This window comes from Lycium barbarum, chromosome 2 (assembly GCF_019175385.1).
Source record: "Lycium barbarum isolate Lr01 chromosome 2, ASM1917538v2, whole genome shotgun sequence".
Classification (NCBI taxonomy): Eukaryota; Viridiplantae; Streptophyta; class Magnoliopsida; order Solanales; family Solanaceae; genus Lycium; species Lycium barbarum.
Genome location: NC_083338.1, coordinates 16,843,902 through 16,860,711, shown reverse-complemented (window position 1 = coordinate 16,860,711; position 16,810 = coordinate 16,843,902). Strand labels below are relative to the sequence as shown.

The 16,810-nt window shown below is 31.8% G+C and overlaps 1 protein-coding gene across 2 annotated transcripts; it reads right to left on the bottom strand.

The window, feature by feature from the left end:
• Window positions 1–7,084: 7,084 nt before the first annotated feature.
• Window positions 7,085–9,708, bottom strand: LOC132626270 (uncharacterized). 2 transcript variants are annotated; one of them, XM_060341078.1, is made up of 3 exons: window positions 9,495–9,702; window positions 8,115–8,323; window positions 7,085–7,951 (listed from the first exon to the last, which is right to left on the bottom strand). In XM_060341078.1, exons 1-3 carry the CDS (start codon window positions 9,505–9,507, stop codon window positions 7,634–7,636), a joined length of 540 nt encoding a protein of 179 aa, XP_060197061.1. In that variant the 5' UTR covers window positions 9,508–9,702; the 3' UTR covers window positions 7,085–7,633. The 2 variants fall into 2 exon arrangements, with proteins under 2 accessions (XP_060197061.1, XP_060197062.1); XM_060341079.1 differs by having other exon boundaries at window positions 7,086–7,951; window positions 9,594–9,708.
• Window positions 9,709–16,810: the final 7,102 nt, after the last annotated feature.

Here is a 16,810-nt window from a genome sequence, read left to right as displayed (position 1 = left end):
GTTCATAACAAAGTTAATATACGACTAGAAGACCTTTCTAAAAAATACAACATCTATTGATCAAAATTTATATCAATAAAAAGAAAACTCGAACATGAGTTGTAGTATAACTACTTTTTAAATGAGTTGTTAAATGATTGATAAAAGTAAATTTGTTATAAATATACTACCAACTTGCAAAAAAAAAAATATATTTGATATAAATGGTTGGTAAATATATCTACCAATTATGGATATTTTTTTATAAAATATAAACTTATGGGTCAAGTTTGACATTTAAAAAGTTTTTGAAATCCTAAATCATGCCTTTTTGAAGTATTTGGGATTTGAAATCATAATATGAAGTTGAAGTTGACATTTTGTGTGAATTTTATAAACAAATGTTGATTTTAATTCAAACTATGAAATCATGATTTTATATCGCATGGCCTACTAAGTAAGTCTTTAGCTGAAATTTTATTGAAAATCAAAGTTGTATTTGGATGAATTTCACTCAAAAAATTTTGTGAGTGGAAAAAGAATCACTAAAAATTGATCCAAACTAATTTTTCAAACTTAAAAACCCAACTGCAAAAATTGCCCGAAAGGTATATTACACATAAACAATTAAGGTTATGAAAAAGAATTAAAAAAAAAAAAAAAAGGAAAAACCTTTTATGTCCAAACTGCTCATAAGTTTTATGTACTGATAGTGATAAAACTTTTTCACAATCAAATTACCTATTACAATAATAGATAATTTCTTATCAAAAACATCAATCGGTATCTAATTTATTAAAATATATAACTAGCCTTTAAACTGCTCTAATCGAGTAACAATCCAGGGCTCGGCTCATAAATAGGTTAGGTTAGGTTCACAAACTTTGTCTTTGTCTATAGATTATTAATTTAGTATTGAATAACTTAAAAATTAGAATCCAGGGCTCATAAATTCCAAATCTCGGCCCTGCATCTGATTGAAGTAAATTATTTCTTTAGCAATGAAAGTTAAAAACTACTAGTTTCGCGAAGCCCGGGCCCAAACGTACTCTCAACATTTTAACTTTCATTGCTAAAGAAATAATTTACTTCAATTCAGATGCAGGGCCGAGATTTGGAATTTATGAGCCATGGATTCTAATTTTTAAGTTATTCAATACTAAATTAATAATCTATAGACAAAGACAAAGTTTATGAACCTAAGCTACCAAATTCAATCGAAACTGTCGCTGACACTCTAGCTTCGCCTTGCTTCTAACTCATTTTGCCCTAAACTTAAACTCATTTAAAATTTTAATAATATGTATTTTATTTTCACCCGTGTTAATAAACTCATGTTTTCATCTTTTAGAATCATCTGACACAACCAAAAAAATTCCATTAACTTCAAATATATACTACAATAAACATAATCTTAATTTAGAATCTTTACACAAATTAACATAGTGATTCTACAAGAATATTAGTAAATGACAATTAAAGAACATTAGTAATGTAAAACATTTTAAAATTATATTTGGAAATAATTTTAGGATAATAAGCGTATATGAGCTCACTAAAGAAGCAAAATATTGGACGTTTTAAGGATAAAAGATATTGTAATACCTAATAAACGCTTCAGTTGTAAAAGCAAATTTGGCTCCAAAGTTACTCTAATTTTACCTGAACGTATCTGGACAAATAGTATATTCTCTCCATCCCAAAATATAAAGGCAATTTGACTAATTCGAAGCTAAACTATATTCGATTAATATAATATTTTAAAATTAAAATTTAGATATTCGAAAAATATACAGAAAATACTATAAATTGCGATTCTCCTATCAATATAGTGAAAAGATTCTTAAAATATTTGTTAAAATTTATGGAATTTGACTTTGAGAAGTGAAACGTTACAAATATTTTGAAATAAAGAAGTAAAAAATAATTTAATAAGGAGCAAAAAAAGTTCACAAAAAGTCACAATTATATTCACCAATTAAAAAGGCCCAAGTGGAATAAGAATTATGCTAAAAGTGAGAATATATAGGGAAAAGTAATAGCAACACCAATAATAAAGTGCCCAATAGATAGTCTTTAGAAAATAAATGAAGGCAAAATGAGACTAAGGAAAAGAACAAAAGTCACTTGTAGAAGCTTCTTAGGATGAAAGTTAATGTGAGGGCTACAAAAATTTTTGATTGTCTCTTATATAGTTATAAAGTTAATAGTAAAACATTACACCAAATTAGTTACTCCTTCTTGTTCAAAATAGTTGTCCACTTACACCGCATTTATTTGCACTTAATGAGAGTCTGAATCTGAATGATCAAGAGCTCAACCTATTAAGTGTATTTGTTTCGATTAAGATTTAACCACTTAATACATCTGAATATACCTTATTCGTTCAGATTTGGTACAAAGTCTGAAAATCATTGACATCCTTTTCTTGCTCTTTTATCTTTTAAATGTTATCTTTCTAAATATTACGTACTATTAAACTTCTCGCCTTCTCCGCTGAAGAACAGTGAAAAAAAACATGAACCCTAATTACTAAAGGTTTTCTCTGCCGCATAATTCAAAAGAATCAGTTTCTTCTTTGAAATTTGAGTTTTGGAGGTTAGAAAAAAATTTCAATGGAGATTTGAAAAATTAAATTTGATGGTGGATATCAAGGGTTACAACTGTGGTTGATATCACCGTGTTGAAGCCTATGGAGTCAAAGTTGAAATTCTATATTTTTCCTCTTTGATTAATTTTTGAGATTAAAGTAAACTTATTCCCGTTCCAGATTTCGGGTGAACATAAAATTTTCTTTTAATCAAATAATGATTTAATTATAATTTTATTTAACTTTATTAAATTTATATGTTTTCTTTTATTTGAATTGTATAATTTTTTTTTGGTAACTAAATAACTTTGTATTAATTACCAAAGTGCAACATTACAAAACTGTATTTCAAGCAACTCAGTTGAAATAATCTCAGAACAGAAGGAAAAGTCTACCTATCCTCATGAAGCTAGCTAGCTGGAATTATACATCAAAACTTTAGCTTAAGAACATAATTCTGGATACCTACTGGAGCTCAAAGGCAGCATTGATAGGCAATATCTTTAGCCACCATATGCCACTCCCTCTTCTTGTTTCCAAATACCCTTTTGATTTCTCTCTAACCAGATTGCATACACTGTCTCTGTATAGACCATCTTGAATATCTGAGCTTATTGTGATCTTCCTTTGGCTTTGCTTAGCACCCATGCCATATGTTGTTCCTAGGTAGAGCCTTGTCTCAGCGGCTGCCTAATCCAGTTCAGAACCTTTTGCCAAATCAATTTTGCGTAATTGCAATGGACAATGAGGTGATCTCTGGTTTCTTGTTGTAACTCACATAACACACAGTCTTGTTGTACATCCAATCCCCATTTTGCAAGCCTATCTGCAGTGAGTAATCTACCCTGTAGTTGCAACCACATGTTAATCATTTATTGTTCAGATCTAGAGACAAAATCTTAATGATGCAGATGTGCATTCAAATTCAGACGTCTTATTCTTAATGAAAACAAATGACACCTTAGTCTTTCACATACTTTTTAAGAAAAAACGAACTCCTAAAAATAAATAAGTATTTTAACTAAGCTACTCTTAATTAAAATTTGCATATTACTATTAATTTGGCACATTTGGATCTGGTTACTCAGCACTTACTAAGGACAAATTTGAAAAAATAAGGTTAATTCCTTCTTGATTAGGCAAGTGGACACTTATTTTGCCCCCGTACTCTCAGAAAACGTATAGTTGCCATTTATTATACTTTTTTGATATGTTTACCCTTCCCATCTAATGTTGGGTTCATATTTACCCCTAAACAGTTAGTTTCCTTGTCCCGCCTTTGTTATCCTACGTAGTGCCTACTTGAAATTCATGTAGGATAATAAAGGTGGGGACATGGAAACTAACGGTTCAGGGCTAAATATGAACCCAAACTTGGATGGGAAGTAGTGTAAACATATCAAAAAAGTATAACGAAGGACAAACATAGCTTTTTTCTCATAGTACAGGGATAAATATGACCCTTTTCCGAACTAGAAAAGCTAAATAAACACTTATTATGAACAAAAGGGAGCTTAAGACTATTACCTTTTTCTTATCTTCAAGCTTAATTTATTGAAAAGGATAATAAAATTTCAATATAAATTTCTCAGTTTGTACATCACCTTTCTTTCCATTTTTGTGATCAAATTAGAAAACTCATTTTATTTAACTTAACCACAGACAGTCACTTTCATATTAAGCATGCTGGTGATTTTGATTGCAGTGTGCTTGATCTGTCGGAAATGGGCATGGGGTCTTCCACGTCCATTTTATCCCTTTTATAATAGGGGATATGTTAATTAGCTATTTTGTGATGCTAAGTAAGCTTATTCCCTGCTCGAGCACAATAAATGGAGGTCATGTCAAAGTTACGGTAAAAGTCACTTATAGATGTTATTCTCATAACATTTCTTTTTCTCTTCTGCTCAATAACAGCTAAGTTGGTCAGAATGACCCAAATTATGTTAGCCACACTAACAACTATCTTCTTTTTTGGTAATATAATAATTAATTATTTTTATAAAAATAAAATATCTATAATTACCCATATTAATTCAAGCGTTGTATCACCACTAAGAGATTGGAATCTACGAAACAATTTATAATTATAAATTTCTTCCATCAATGTTCAATAATTTTCAAGTAGTTTTAAAATGTGTGCTTTATAACTTAAAATTTTATACATTTAGTTATGAGTTTACTGAAATTGTATTAACTTTCTTAAATATTTAGTTAGTGAATATATGGATAATAGTATAAATATATAAAGTGGCACTCGGTAGAACAAGTAGTTGTCTGGTGCCAGTGGCGCAGGCCTCAATGTTCTACCTGCGATGCCTGAGATTGAATCCCATGGGGGCCACATTTTATAACTGCTTTGTTTTCTACATTTAATTTGAGAATTACATGATATTGGTCTTCTTTTCTTACTTTTCCTTATTTCTTCTCTCATTTTCTATTTTGTTTCTTCTTTTCTTTCCTTTTCTTTATTTGCTGCTAATTGTTTTCCTTATGAGCTCTCCCTTAATTCTTGCTTCTGTTTTATAGATTATACTTTTTCTCTTATGTGATATTTTTCACTTTTCGAATTCAAAATTTTAATTTTGACTGTGTGTTTCAATATATAATATTTAAAAATTTTGAAATAAATTTACATATTTGATAATTACATAAAACGTACTATAAGTCACAATAAATACTAATTGTTAAATATTTAAAAGGCATATGATAAAATTATGGTCAAACAATAACTCGTTCGACTCTCGAAATCACAATCTACAGTGAGTACAGTTTATTCGTCTGTATTAATGTTTGCATGCACCGCTAAAGTTTCTTCGTCATTCAGGTTTTCTTCATTTGGATTCATGTTTTTTTTGCTGTTGATGTGATCGGTTGTTGATATATTCGTTTGAATTCATGTTGGAATAGATGTATAGTAAAGTTTATAGGTGGCATGTAAAGACTTTTCATCTTCATTAGTGTGAAAACATGGATCATATTTTTTTTTTTAAAATAGGATCATATTTAGTTGCTCAATGTATTTGGGAATAGGAATGAATCATTGTATTTATTTGTGTGTTTTGCAGGAAAATATTGCAAAATCAGATTAAAGGTTAATGGTAGTCTTTACACTAAGTGTGGCCACATTTGGGCCAAATTTGTGTGGCCATTTAGCAGCGCTCTATCTCCCTGAGAATGAAAATAAGCATATGGAGCAATGTTTTCAGGGGCGTTTTTGGGGCGAGCCTCGGGGTGGGGCGTAGGAAAAAAGCATCTGGGCGTTTTCAAAAGAAGAAGATCCTGTGGGCGTATGCCCTAAAATTCGAGGCGTAAGTCTCGAGCACAAAAGCGTAAGTCCGGAGCGCAAAGGCGTACGCTACAGGCGTTAATTTAATTTTTATTGTTTTAAAAGTATTTTTGCTATAGATTATGATTTTTTTTATTTTTGTAATGATATTTATACTTTATATTATCATCTTTTCATGTTGTAGTGATTTTTCTTAAAATATAGAAATAAAGAAATCAAATTTCATAGAAAATAACACTGCCATAAATAGTTTTTTTAGATGATTATGTCTGAAATTGATATGATGGAGATTTCTTAGAAATATATTCCTGAAGCAACTTTATCCATTTTTTGTCATTGCTCTTACACTTTTTGCCCTTCTCCTTCTTTGAATATATAAATAAAAGTCAGTGCAAATATTAATTGAGGGTGGGAAGGACTAATAGATTTGGAGATTGATGATGACATGAATGAAGATTTCATTTTAAAGATTATCTAGGCTATTATCATTTTTTTTGTGACCTTTGTCAAATAATAATTATTATAATTCTTTTTATATTATTGGTGATTTATTTGCAGAATTCTAATGAAAACTTTACATTTGCTTATGTTTTAGTAATAAAATTACAAAATTGAAGATACATGAAACATACGCCCCGTAGATCCATGAGGCTTTCGCCCCGTGTCTCAGGGCTTATGCCTCGCCCAGTGCTACCTAAAATACCTCGCCTCGTGCTCCCGCCTTTTAAAACACTGATATGGAGTACCAAATGATGAAACAATAAGGTCTTTTTGCCACACTATTATCTTAATTTAAAATTGTACAATAGAGGTTATGGTGATTTTTACATGAGTGACTAAATTTGGATCAAATTGATGTGGCAATTTAGCAACTCTCATGATGAAAATACCTATGCACCATACGCCAACAATTATTTCTGGAGAATGTCAACCAATGCATCTGCTGAAATTAGTGAGGATAAGCCCGGGCTCAATTGCTAAGAAGTTTATTTTAAGTTGCTATAATTATTATCAACAACCAATTGACCCATCTGGTCCTAAATTTTAAATTAAAGTTTGTCCTCACTAACAATTCATAATTCATACTGCAAAAGAAGTCGAAGTTGAAAACTACATGTTCAAATGAACCATTTCCCTGAATGTTTTATTGCTGCCATGAGGATCTGAAAACCATAAAATAACACATCATTGTACTATAAAAATTGAGCAGTTGTTGGCTGTAATTTACAAAGTTAGTCTGTAATTACGGTGTATGTTAAATTTTCGTCAGTTTGGACTTTGGACAAAGAGAATGATTAGACTATGTGTATGACCAACATTGCGAAAGCACATGCAATAAGGAATAACTTCAAATAATTACATGAATTAAGAACACATCAGAGTTTACTCCTGTCAGAGTTGGTGTATCTCAATTGAATCTGGGGAACTATGTCATCATCAAGCAGATGTTGAAGTTTTCTGCTAACAAGAGTGAGTTCAAGTGAGACGCTGCCGTATATAAGTCTTTAGATGGTTATGTATGCACTGGGCATGTGCCATATTGAAGCATCTATCATCAGTTCAATAAATTAAATTAATAGCAGGTGGAGGAAAATACAGTGAAGGCATCTTCTCCATCCTTTTTTCCACTAGAAAGAGGATTCCATTGCAATCTTCTCATGATTAAGTGAGTAAACTTCAGTGTCAATGTGAACTTTTTCAATAATTGATCTATCTCTACCAGTTTGAATCTGAACACTGGAACATTTTCCCCTTCTAGACCAAATGCTGAGATCTTACTGGGGTACTACTATCGGCATTTTCTGTTTGGGATTCTGCCGAGACAAGAAGGGCCTGCGGAGTGTTGTTTTCCTTGTCAGGTTCGTAAGCAGGCTGCAGCAAACTGAGTTCATGCTCTCCATGCATTTTCCTGGTAGATTTATCTTTACTTCCTCATGACTAAAGTGAAATGGGGACTTCATCTCTTCAGGCATCAGCGGAGATGATGGAGTCAAACTTTTTACATATGGCAACAAATACATATCGGCTAACGATGAATCTAGACCCTGCACCAAATCATTATTCTCATTCTGAAGAACAAAGCCCCTTTCATCCTACGGAAAAAATGATAAATTAGACAATAAGGTAATATAACAGTTCAAGTGGAGACAATAAATAAAGAGATATAGTTACATTTTTGGACCGCTCAAAAGATATACATATAATATACATATTGTATACACAAATTTTAAATGTAGTATACATAAAATAGCCTACCTGATGTTCTTTCTCTTCTGTTTCTTCCAATGGTTCTGCATCAGCTAATGGAGCTACAAATGGATTCTCCAAATCGTATGCGCGGCTGATGGGAATCCAGTGAAGCATGTATTCCCTGCTTGAACCTCCGAGCTTCATCTTATTCCTCTCTTTCAACTCAACTTGTAACCCTGCTTCAATCTTGTTGCCAGAAATGCATGACCCATGGACTAAAGCAGCAGCAAATCAAAGTAAGCAAATTAATACAAACAGCAAAAGGAAATCTGATCTCGCTGGAAATTCACCACTGTATGCAGAGAGAATCAATTGACTGGATAAACCAAAACCAAATCAAGGAAAACAAAAGAGCGAGACCTGGTGTGTTTGGTGTGAAGGAAAACATTTTGCAGAAAATGTTTTTCAATTCTCATGTTTGGTTGGTCAAAGTGTTTTGAAAAATATTTTTCTCTAGGAAAACAACTTGCTTAAATATGAGGAAAGTGACTTCCTTAACGGAAGTAGGTAAAACAAGTTCTATAAGTGACATTTCTAGGTTCGTTATGTCCTCCTCATCCATGACAACCCCCACTATCACCCCATAGTGCTTGCCAGATTACATATGAATGCTCTTGGGATAATATTTTTCATTTTTTACTTATCAAACAGTAGAAAATTAGCAAGAAACCCAATTATTTTTCAAGAAAACATTTTCCTTCGTACCAAACACACCTCAAATGACTTGTAGTAGAGAAATGAAGCATGTGAAACAATAGATTATACAGAGAACCCTTAACATGCTGAAGCAAAATGACAGAAAGAAAGCCTAAGCGTCAAATCCTTGTCTAGTCAAGAGGTAAACAAAATCATGAAACAATGACATGAAAAAGCTGTTGTAATGCTGACCCCAAGACCCATGCAGAGGTCAAGAATTTGGATATTAACATATGAAAAGACGCAAAAAATTTAACAAACTTCATACAGAATCAAGAAAATAGGAATTGCCAGAAGAGAGATGAATAACAGAGAGGGACTGTGAAGAAGGATTAGAGTGAATGCGGAGGTGGAATCCACTGATAGTTAGGTGTTCCAATAAATAGGGGCAAAAACATGGGTACTAACATTTTAATACACCTAGATAGGAACCTGCAAAAGTAGTCAGCTTTTTCAAATCAAAATCCTCAAATGAAGCAAGGTGTAAGCTCGTCAAAGTTAACTGCAAAATGTAATCTTTATGCTAGAGAATAGATTGTGAAGATCAGTGGAGTAATTAATGACTCAACTGCATATTTGATAAGGAAGGTGAAACAATAAGTCAATATGAGTGAAATGGATCATTAAGAACGCAAATAATGACGATCAAGCCAAAAAAAAAAAAAAAAAAACAGGTGCAGCAGAACGTACCAAGAGTTCCCATAACAACTGAGAAGACGATAAGCTTAACTGGTCTGTAAATGTTTATTTCAGCAAGTATATAAGGCAGGTAAGCTATGGGAGTCGTACCGAGTTATTGAATGCTGGCAGGAGCTTATATTGCTAGCAGTTGATAAACTGGTTAGATTGTCCACTGTTATGATCTTCAATAAGCAGTAGCAATATCGTCCATGAAATAAAAAGTAGTCATCACATCCATCAAATACATCATATTGATTGCATCACTCAAGAGGTTACAGAAGATGACAACGAGGCTCTTACAACCACACCTACAGAAGAAGAAATTAAAAAGGTCGTCTTTGACTTAAATTCAAATAGTGCTCCTGGTCCAGATGGGTTCAATGGAGTCTTTTACCAGTCCTGCTGGGAAATTATCAAACAAGATATGGTGGAGCTGATTCAAAAAAAATTTAATGGCTCACAACTTACAAAATATTTTTCAAGTACTTGTCTTGTGCTAATCCCTAAAGTTGAGAACCCCTCTACTTTTTCAAAAATGAGACCTATCAGCTTATCAAATTTCTCAAACAAAGTGATATCCAAAATAATGAACAACATACTGGCTGCTATCCTCCCAAAACTTATATCAGAAAATCAGTCAGGGTTTGTTCATGGAAGACTTATTACTGAAAATTTTCTTCTTGCTCAGGAGATTATTCATGGAATAAGGAACAAGAAGGAAGGTGAAAAATGTTATTCTTAAACTAGATATGTCAAAGGCCTATGATAGGGTTAACTGGCAATTCCTCATGACTGTTTTAAGAAAGTTTGATTTTTCTGACAAATGGGTGGACCTTATTTGGAGATCTATTTCTAATATTTGGTATGCCACTTTGATCAATGGTTCCAGAAAAGGTTTCTTCCACTCAACAAGGGGATTGAGACAAGGAGATCCCTTATCTCCTTCTTTATTCATCCTTGGAGCTGAGGTATTATCCAGAATGTTAAATACTATTCATGAAAATCAACAATATATAGGTTTCTCTATGCCCAGGTTTGGCCCCAAAATTTCTCACCTTGCTTATGCCGATGATGTTATAATTTTCACATCTGGGGATGTCTTCTCTTTGAATTTAGTCAAAACAATTTTAAATGATTATGCAAATTGTTCTGGCCAGCTGATTAATGAGGATAAAAGTTGTTTCTTGGTTAGCCCTAAAACAAGTTCAGAGGAGATTGTCAGGATTAAAAATGTTACTGGCTACAAACATAAGGAATTTCCTTTTATATATCTTGGATGCCCTATCTATATTGGTAGGAAGCTTATATCTACTTTCAATGATTCGGTCACAAAGGTGGTCAGGAAAATATCGGGCTGGCAAGGTAAATTGCTCTCAGTTGGTGGCAAGGCAATTCTGATCAAGCATGTATTACAATCTCAGCCAATATATCTTCTAGCAGCATTAAAACCTCCCAATGAGATTTTTCTTCAAATAGAAAGATATATGACAAGATTTTTTTGGGGTTCAACTGATGAAAAAAAAGAAGCGCCACTGGAGTTCATGGGCTAAGATGTGTTATCCAATTGAAGAAGGCGGGTTGGGCTTTAAAAGACTGAAGGATATCAGTGAAGCTCTGGCAATGAAGAGATGGTGGAGGTTTAGAACTGAAAAAACACTATAGGCTGAATTTTTGAAAATCAAATACTCTAGACTTGCATACCCAATAGACAGGAAATGGAGAGCAGGTTTATCCCATTCGTGGCAAAGTATTCTGGAAGTAAAGGATAAAGTAGAGGAGCAAATGCTTTGAAAAATTAACTCAGGTTCATCAAATTTGTGGTGGGACAATTGGACAGGATTGGGGGCTTTAGCCCACGTTATCCTTCACAATGACATTGGCAGAAACCACAGGGTGAATGAAATCATAGAAGATGGCTTGTGGAACATAGAACAACTACATCTGCCAGAATATCTTGCTGAACTTATTCTGGCTATTCCTATTGGAAACATGAATTTACTGGATAATCCTATTTGGATGCCTTCTCCAAATGGAAAATTCTCAACTTCCTCTGCATGGGGAATCATTAGACAAAGTCAAGACACTAATCAAATTCTCCACAAAATTTGGCACAAATATATCCCTTTCAAAATGTCTTTTCTAGTTTGGAAAATGCTTAAAAACAAATTACCTTTTGATAACATAATTAGTAGGATAGGAATTGATGTTGATACTAAATGCTGTTGTTGTTTGCAGGCCAAAGATGAAACTATTCATCATACTTTCCTAGATGGTGAGCTGGCTAGGACTATATGGAATTTCTTTGGAATTCCATGGGAACACAATACCTTAAGGACTTTGTTGATGAAATGGTGGTCTATCAAAGTAGAAAATGATCTGCACAAAGATCTTGTCAAAATAATTCCTGTTGTCATTTTCTGGGAAATATGGAAATCAAGGTGCTCAAACAGATATGGAAAATCAAAAATCTCAAAGGCTAGGGTTATTTACCAGGTAAGCTATCATATCAGATGGTTAGTCACTAAGACTAACAATAACAAACGCTGGAAATGGCCTTGGCATGAACTTTGCAAACAAATTATGCTTTTGTCTCCCAAAATTGATTGCATAATTGTAAGATGAATTAGACCACCTTTGAACTGGATTAAGCTGAACACCGATGGCAGTCACAATTGTGAGGATGATATTGGAGCTGGAGGTATTGTCAGGGACAGTAATGGGAATCTCATCATGGCTTTTGCAAAATCCCTCGGAAAGGGAACTAGTAATTTAGCAGAAGCTAAAGCTGCTTTATATGGAATGAAATGGTGCATCTCTAATGGCTTTCAGAACATAATTCTGGAAAGTGATTCTCTCATCATAATCAACATGCTTGAAGAAAAAATCAACATTGCTTGGGAGTTACAATACTCTATTTATACAATAAAACAATTGCTCTCTCAAACAAACTACATTGCTCAACACTATTATAGAGAAGCAAATCAAGTCGCGGATGCATTGACTAAATGGAGTATGAATGGTCAGGAAGAAATAGTCTTTGAAATAAAGAATCTTCCAAAAGAGGCAGTCGGGACTTACATTATGGATAAAGACAATGTGGCTTCCATCAGACACAAACAAAGGAAGAACATGTATGTATAATGTAGCTAAAGTATCTGAGAACTTCGTAGTTTATGTTTTCAAATTTTCTGTAAATGGTTGCTGAGGTCTGATTTTCCCAACCTTAGATATGTGTACCTCTCCTTATTGATGAAATAAAAAGGTTGCGCCTCCTTAAGGCGTAATTTTACCAAAAAAAAAAAAAAAAAAATCTGCAGGAGCTCAACGAGGTTAGTTTGCATCAACATTAGTGCTATTGATCTGGCTAAAAATATTAACAAGAAGGGATTGGTAATTGGAAAAGGGGAAAAACAAACACTATCCGTTTATCACGAACTTAGTTGCAAAATAAAGTGGTAGAATTTACGATGTAGCTAATCGGATAAGATCATCGTACGATGGTAATTCTTATTAGTGACCTTGTTCTGCAGCTCGACATAAGTAATAGTTTATTCCCGACTTCATTGTCTATTCAATAAAAGATAAAGAAAGAATATGTGCAAATAAATGTAAGCATATAAAAAAAGACTGGAAATATGTATGAGTCTAACAATAGAATAGAGCAAAAGAATTATTCTATTTGAGCTGGTAAAAGACTTACAAGGCTGCTCTGTGGATTTTTTTTTTTTGCTCTGTGGATGATTTCATCATAAACAATATTATATGTTGAACGGTCATCACGATTGGCCGGCGTATATGGACGAATGAGTACTTTAACAGAACTTGAAGTCTTTGCTCTTGATAAAGCAACATAAAGCTGACCATGTGAAAAAACAGGTTCTCGCAAGTAAATTCAAATAAAGTCTAGTGTTTGACCTTATGCTTTATTTATCGTCATAGCATAGCACAATTTTACTGGAAACCTGTTCATTTAAATGCAACCGGTAATCTTTCATCCACTGATGATAATAATGGTATTCTTGGAATAAATACATGTGTATCTTTGAAATCATCTGTCGCAATCTTAGCACTAACTGTATGTGTCTTAATATCTGAACATATTAATCGTGTACCATTACATAAACCTTCATATGGATTCAAATTCCGTAGTAATAATAGGACAATTCTCTTTCAAAGTTAATTTATAAGGGGGTAAACCAGCAATATTCAAGTTGCGTTATAAATCTTTAAATAGAGTTTGATCATTAGGCTCAACAGTTTCGTCAATGCCAACAAATGTAGTTGCTTTCTCTGGAAACTTTGCAATAAGCATATCATTGATTTCATTTACAAAATCATTCTTCGTTGTTAGAATAACACGAGAATCTGCATAAGAGAAATTAGAGAAATTGTGTTTAAATTTGGAAAGGTCATAGTGAATAATTTATCTAAAGATTCCTCTTCAGTTGCAAAAGGAATGATCAAAGTAAAACTCAGCACAATTTCAAATCTAATAGATAACACTGTTAAACACCTAAACTGTTCCAACAAATGAAACTTGAAGTTGACTTGGGAAGGAAAACGGCTTAAGGGCTTTATTGCAAGCAAATTTAATGTATTAGTAATTACTACTGCAACGTGGGTTGAATCATGGGTTGAATCGGAGAATTTGAAAAAAACATAACTGTGCAAAGTTCAGAATTTTTTTACAAAATCATAGCAGGATTAACTATTTTACATTCCATGACAAGTAAGAATTTGTATACCGTAATAGATGATAAAACATAATCCGGACTACATTCCAGCTAAAAGCCCCTAAAATTTCGTTACAGTTTGTTCCTAAAGAATAAAATGTTGATTGAATATTCATATATCATTTTTGTACATAAAAAAGATAAATGTTAGTCGAGTTAAACTACTCAATAAAGACAAACTACTTTAAGTTGAAATTGTTCTTATTAATATATATCATATACAACACTTATTACTCACATTACATAATAACACATTTTGTCTGCTCTCATTTCAATATATATATATATTATAAAATTCACAGATGGAACCTGGAATATAACTTGTATGATAATATGCAGAAGGAAGCCTAAAATTTAACCTCATAATTGCAAATATATACACTGAATAAATTATGTATAAATTATAATAAATCATGTACAAATTAAAATAGATAATTATACACAATATAATTCATGTATAAATTACACTAAATAATATACCAGGTATGTGTGTATGTACATACAGAAAAACATATTTATATAAGGTATAATTAAGTACATAAGTGGAATATATTTATACAAGGTATAATTAAATATATAAGTGGAAAAAAATTATACAAGGTATAACTAAATATATAAGTGGAATAAATATATATACAATATTATAATTGTGGATAATTGAATATATACGTAGAATAAATATATACATGGAATATATGTATATATACAACATAATGCTGCTACTTAATAGTGTATAATTAAATAAATATATATGTAGTATTATAATAATGTATAAGTATGAATAAATATACATACACAGTATAATAATAAATATTTACTAGTGTAGAGAGGGGTTAGAATTTACCATAAGGTGAGAAATGAGTGGAAATATAAAGGGTAGTTATTAAGAACTAAGAAGATGAGAGAAAAGAGATATAAGTTGATAAGGATCATTTGAAATATATGCCTTGATTTGTGGATTTTTATTTTATGTAGAAATGTTCTATTATACTACGCACTGCTAATTGTATTAACAAGGTTGCTATTTTTGAAAAGAAACATAGTATTGTGATTTCTGAAAATATTTATCAAATATTGATTCACTACGTAAATTTCCCAAATTATTGGCCTTTATTGCTAGGTGGGCTGACTATTTTTTTTTTTTTTTGGAATGTGGGCTGACTATTTTAAAGGGCTATAAATCCAATTTTTATTTATGAGCCTTTTATTAATCTAATTAGTTAATAGATAATGTAGAGAAATGAAGGAAAAAATACCAAAAAAAGAGAGAGAAAAAAATAGGAATGCTGGCTATAGATAGGTGCCACATCACTTTATCTATGTCTAGCTTTGTATTATATATAAATATAGATATAGATATAGATTGATTGATTGATGATTTGGTTTGCGATGATAAGATTTGAACAAAAAAGACTATAATAATTTATAATATTCAATCCAAGAAACAAAGAAATAGAGAATCTTCATCATTTCGCCTTAACCCTTTGAAACCTAATGGACACCACTACAATTATACAAACTGTCAAACATTATTTTAAGTGTTTGATCAATCCTTCAAATCAGATTGGTAAAACCAAAAAAGTTAATAAATAAAAAATCCATGAATCAGATTCAAAACATCAAAATTTACATCCTTCAAAAACCCTAACACACACACACTCACTTCTACACCAAGTCTTATCAACAACGAATTCCTCGAAAAATCGATAGTATTAGACCTGATATATTATTGTGTTTAGTCTAAAACAAATCTTATATATTTATGTGACTATAAATTATTTTATTAAGGGTAAATGAGAAATTATTTCTAATTATAAAAAATTTAAGACAAATTAAAAACGGAAAGGAAAAGGGAGTAATAATTTGTAATATTAAATCCCTTTTTGTTAAAAAAGAATCTTTCTTCATATCATCTTCACCCCTTCAAATTTCAAACCAAACAAACACTTCATATTACAAATTGTCAAAACGTTATTTTAATATTTCTCTGATCAATCTCTGGTGTTCCTTTCGGTCCATCAAATAATAATTGAGGTGTATTTTGATAAATGATTTATTTAACTTAACCACAATCAAACTCTATTACTCTTTCTATCTCCAAAAAAAATATCTTAATTTAATTTGATACAAAATTTAAGAGATAAAGGAAGATTTATAAATAAATTCTAGATTTTTATATGACCGTAAGTAATCTTATCAAGTTTAAGAAAAAATTTAAATATAAATATGTATTAATTTTTTGAGGTAAAATAATAAAGAAATTAAGACAATCTTTATCCTGACGGAGGGCTATTATTTACGAATATTCAATTTCCCCCAAACATTTCAAGAGAATCTTCATCATTTCACCTTCATTCCTTCAAACCAAACACAGACTACACTACTTCAAATTATACAAACTGTCAAACATTATTTTAACATATTTTCTGATCAACTCATCAATCAAACTGGTGAAAGTTCGAAAAAAAAAAATTCATCAATCAGGTTCAAAACACCAACATTTATATCCTTCAAAAACCCTCTCAGACACACACTCACTCACCTCTTCAATGGCGAACTGTCTGATGCAATCACAGCCGTATTTTTGGCTTA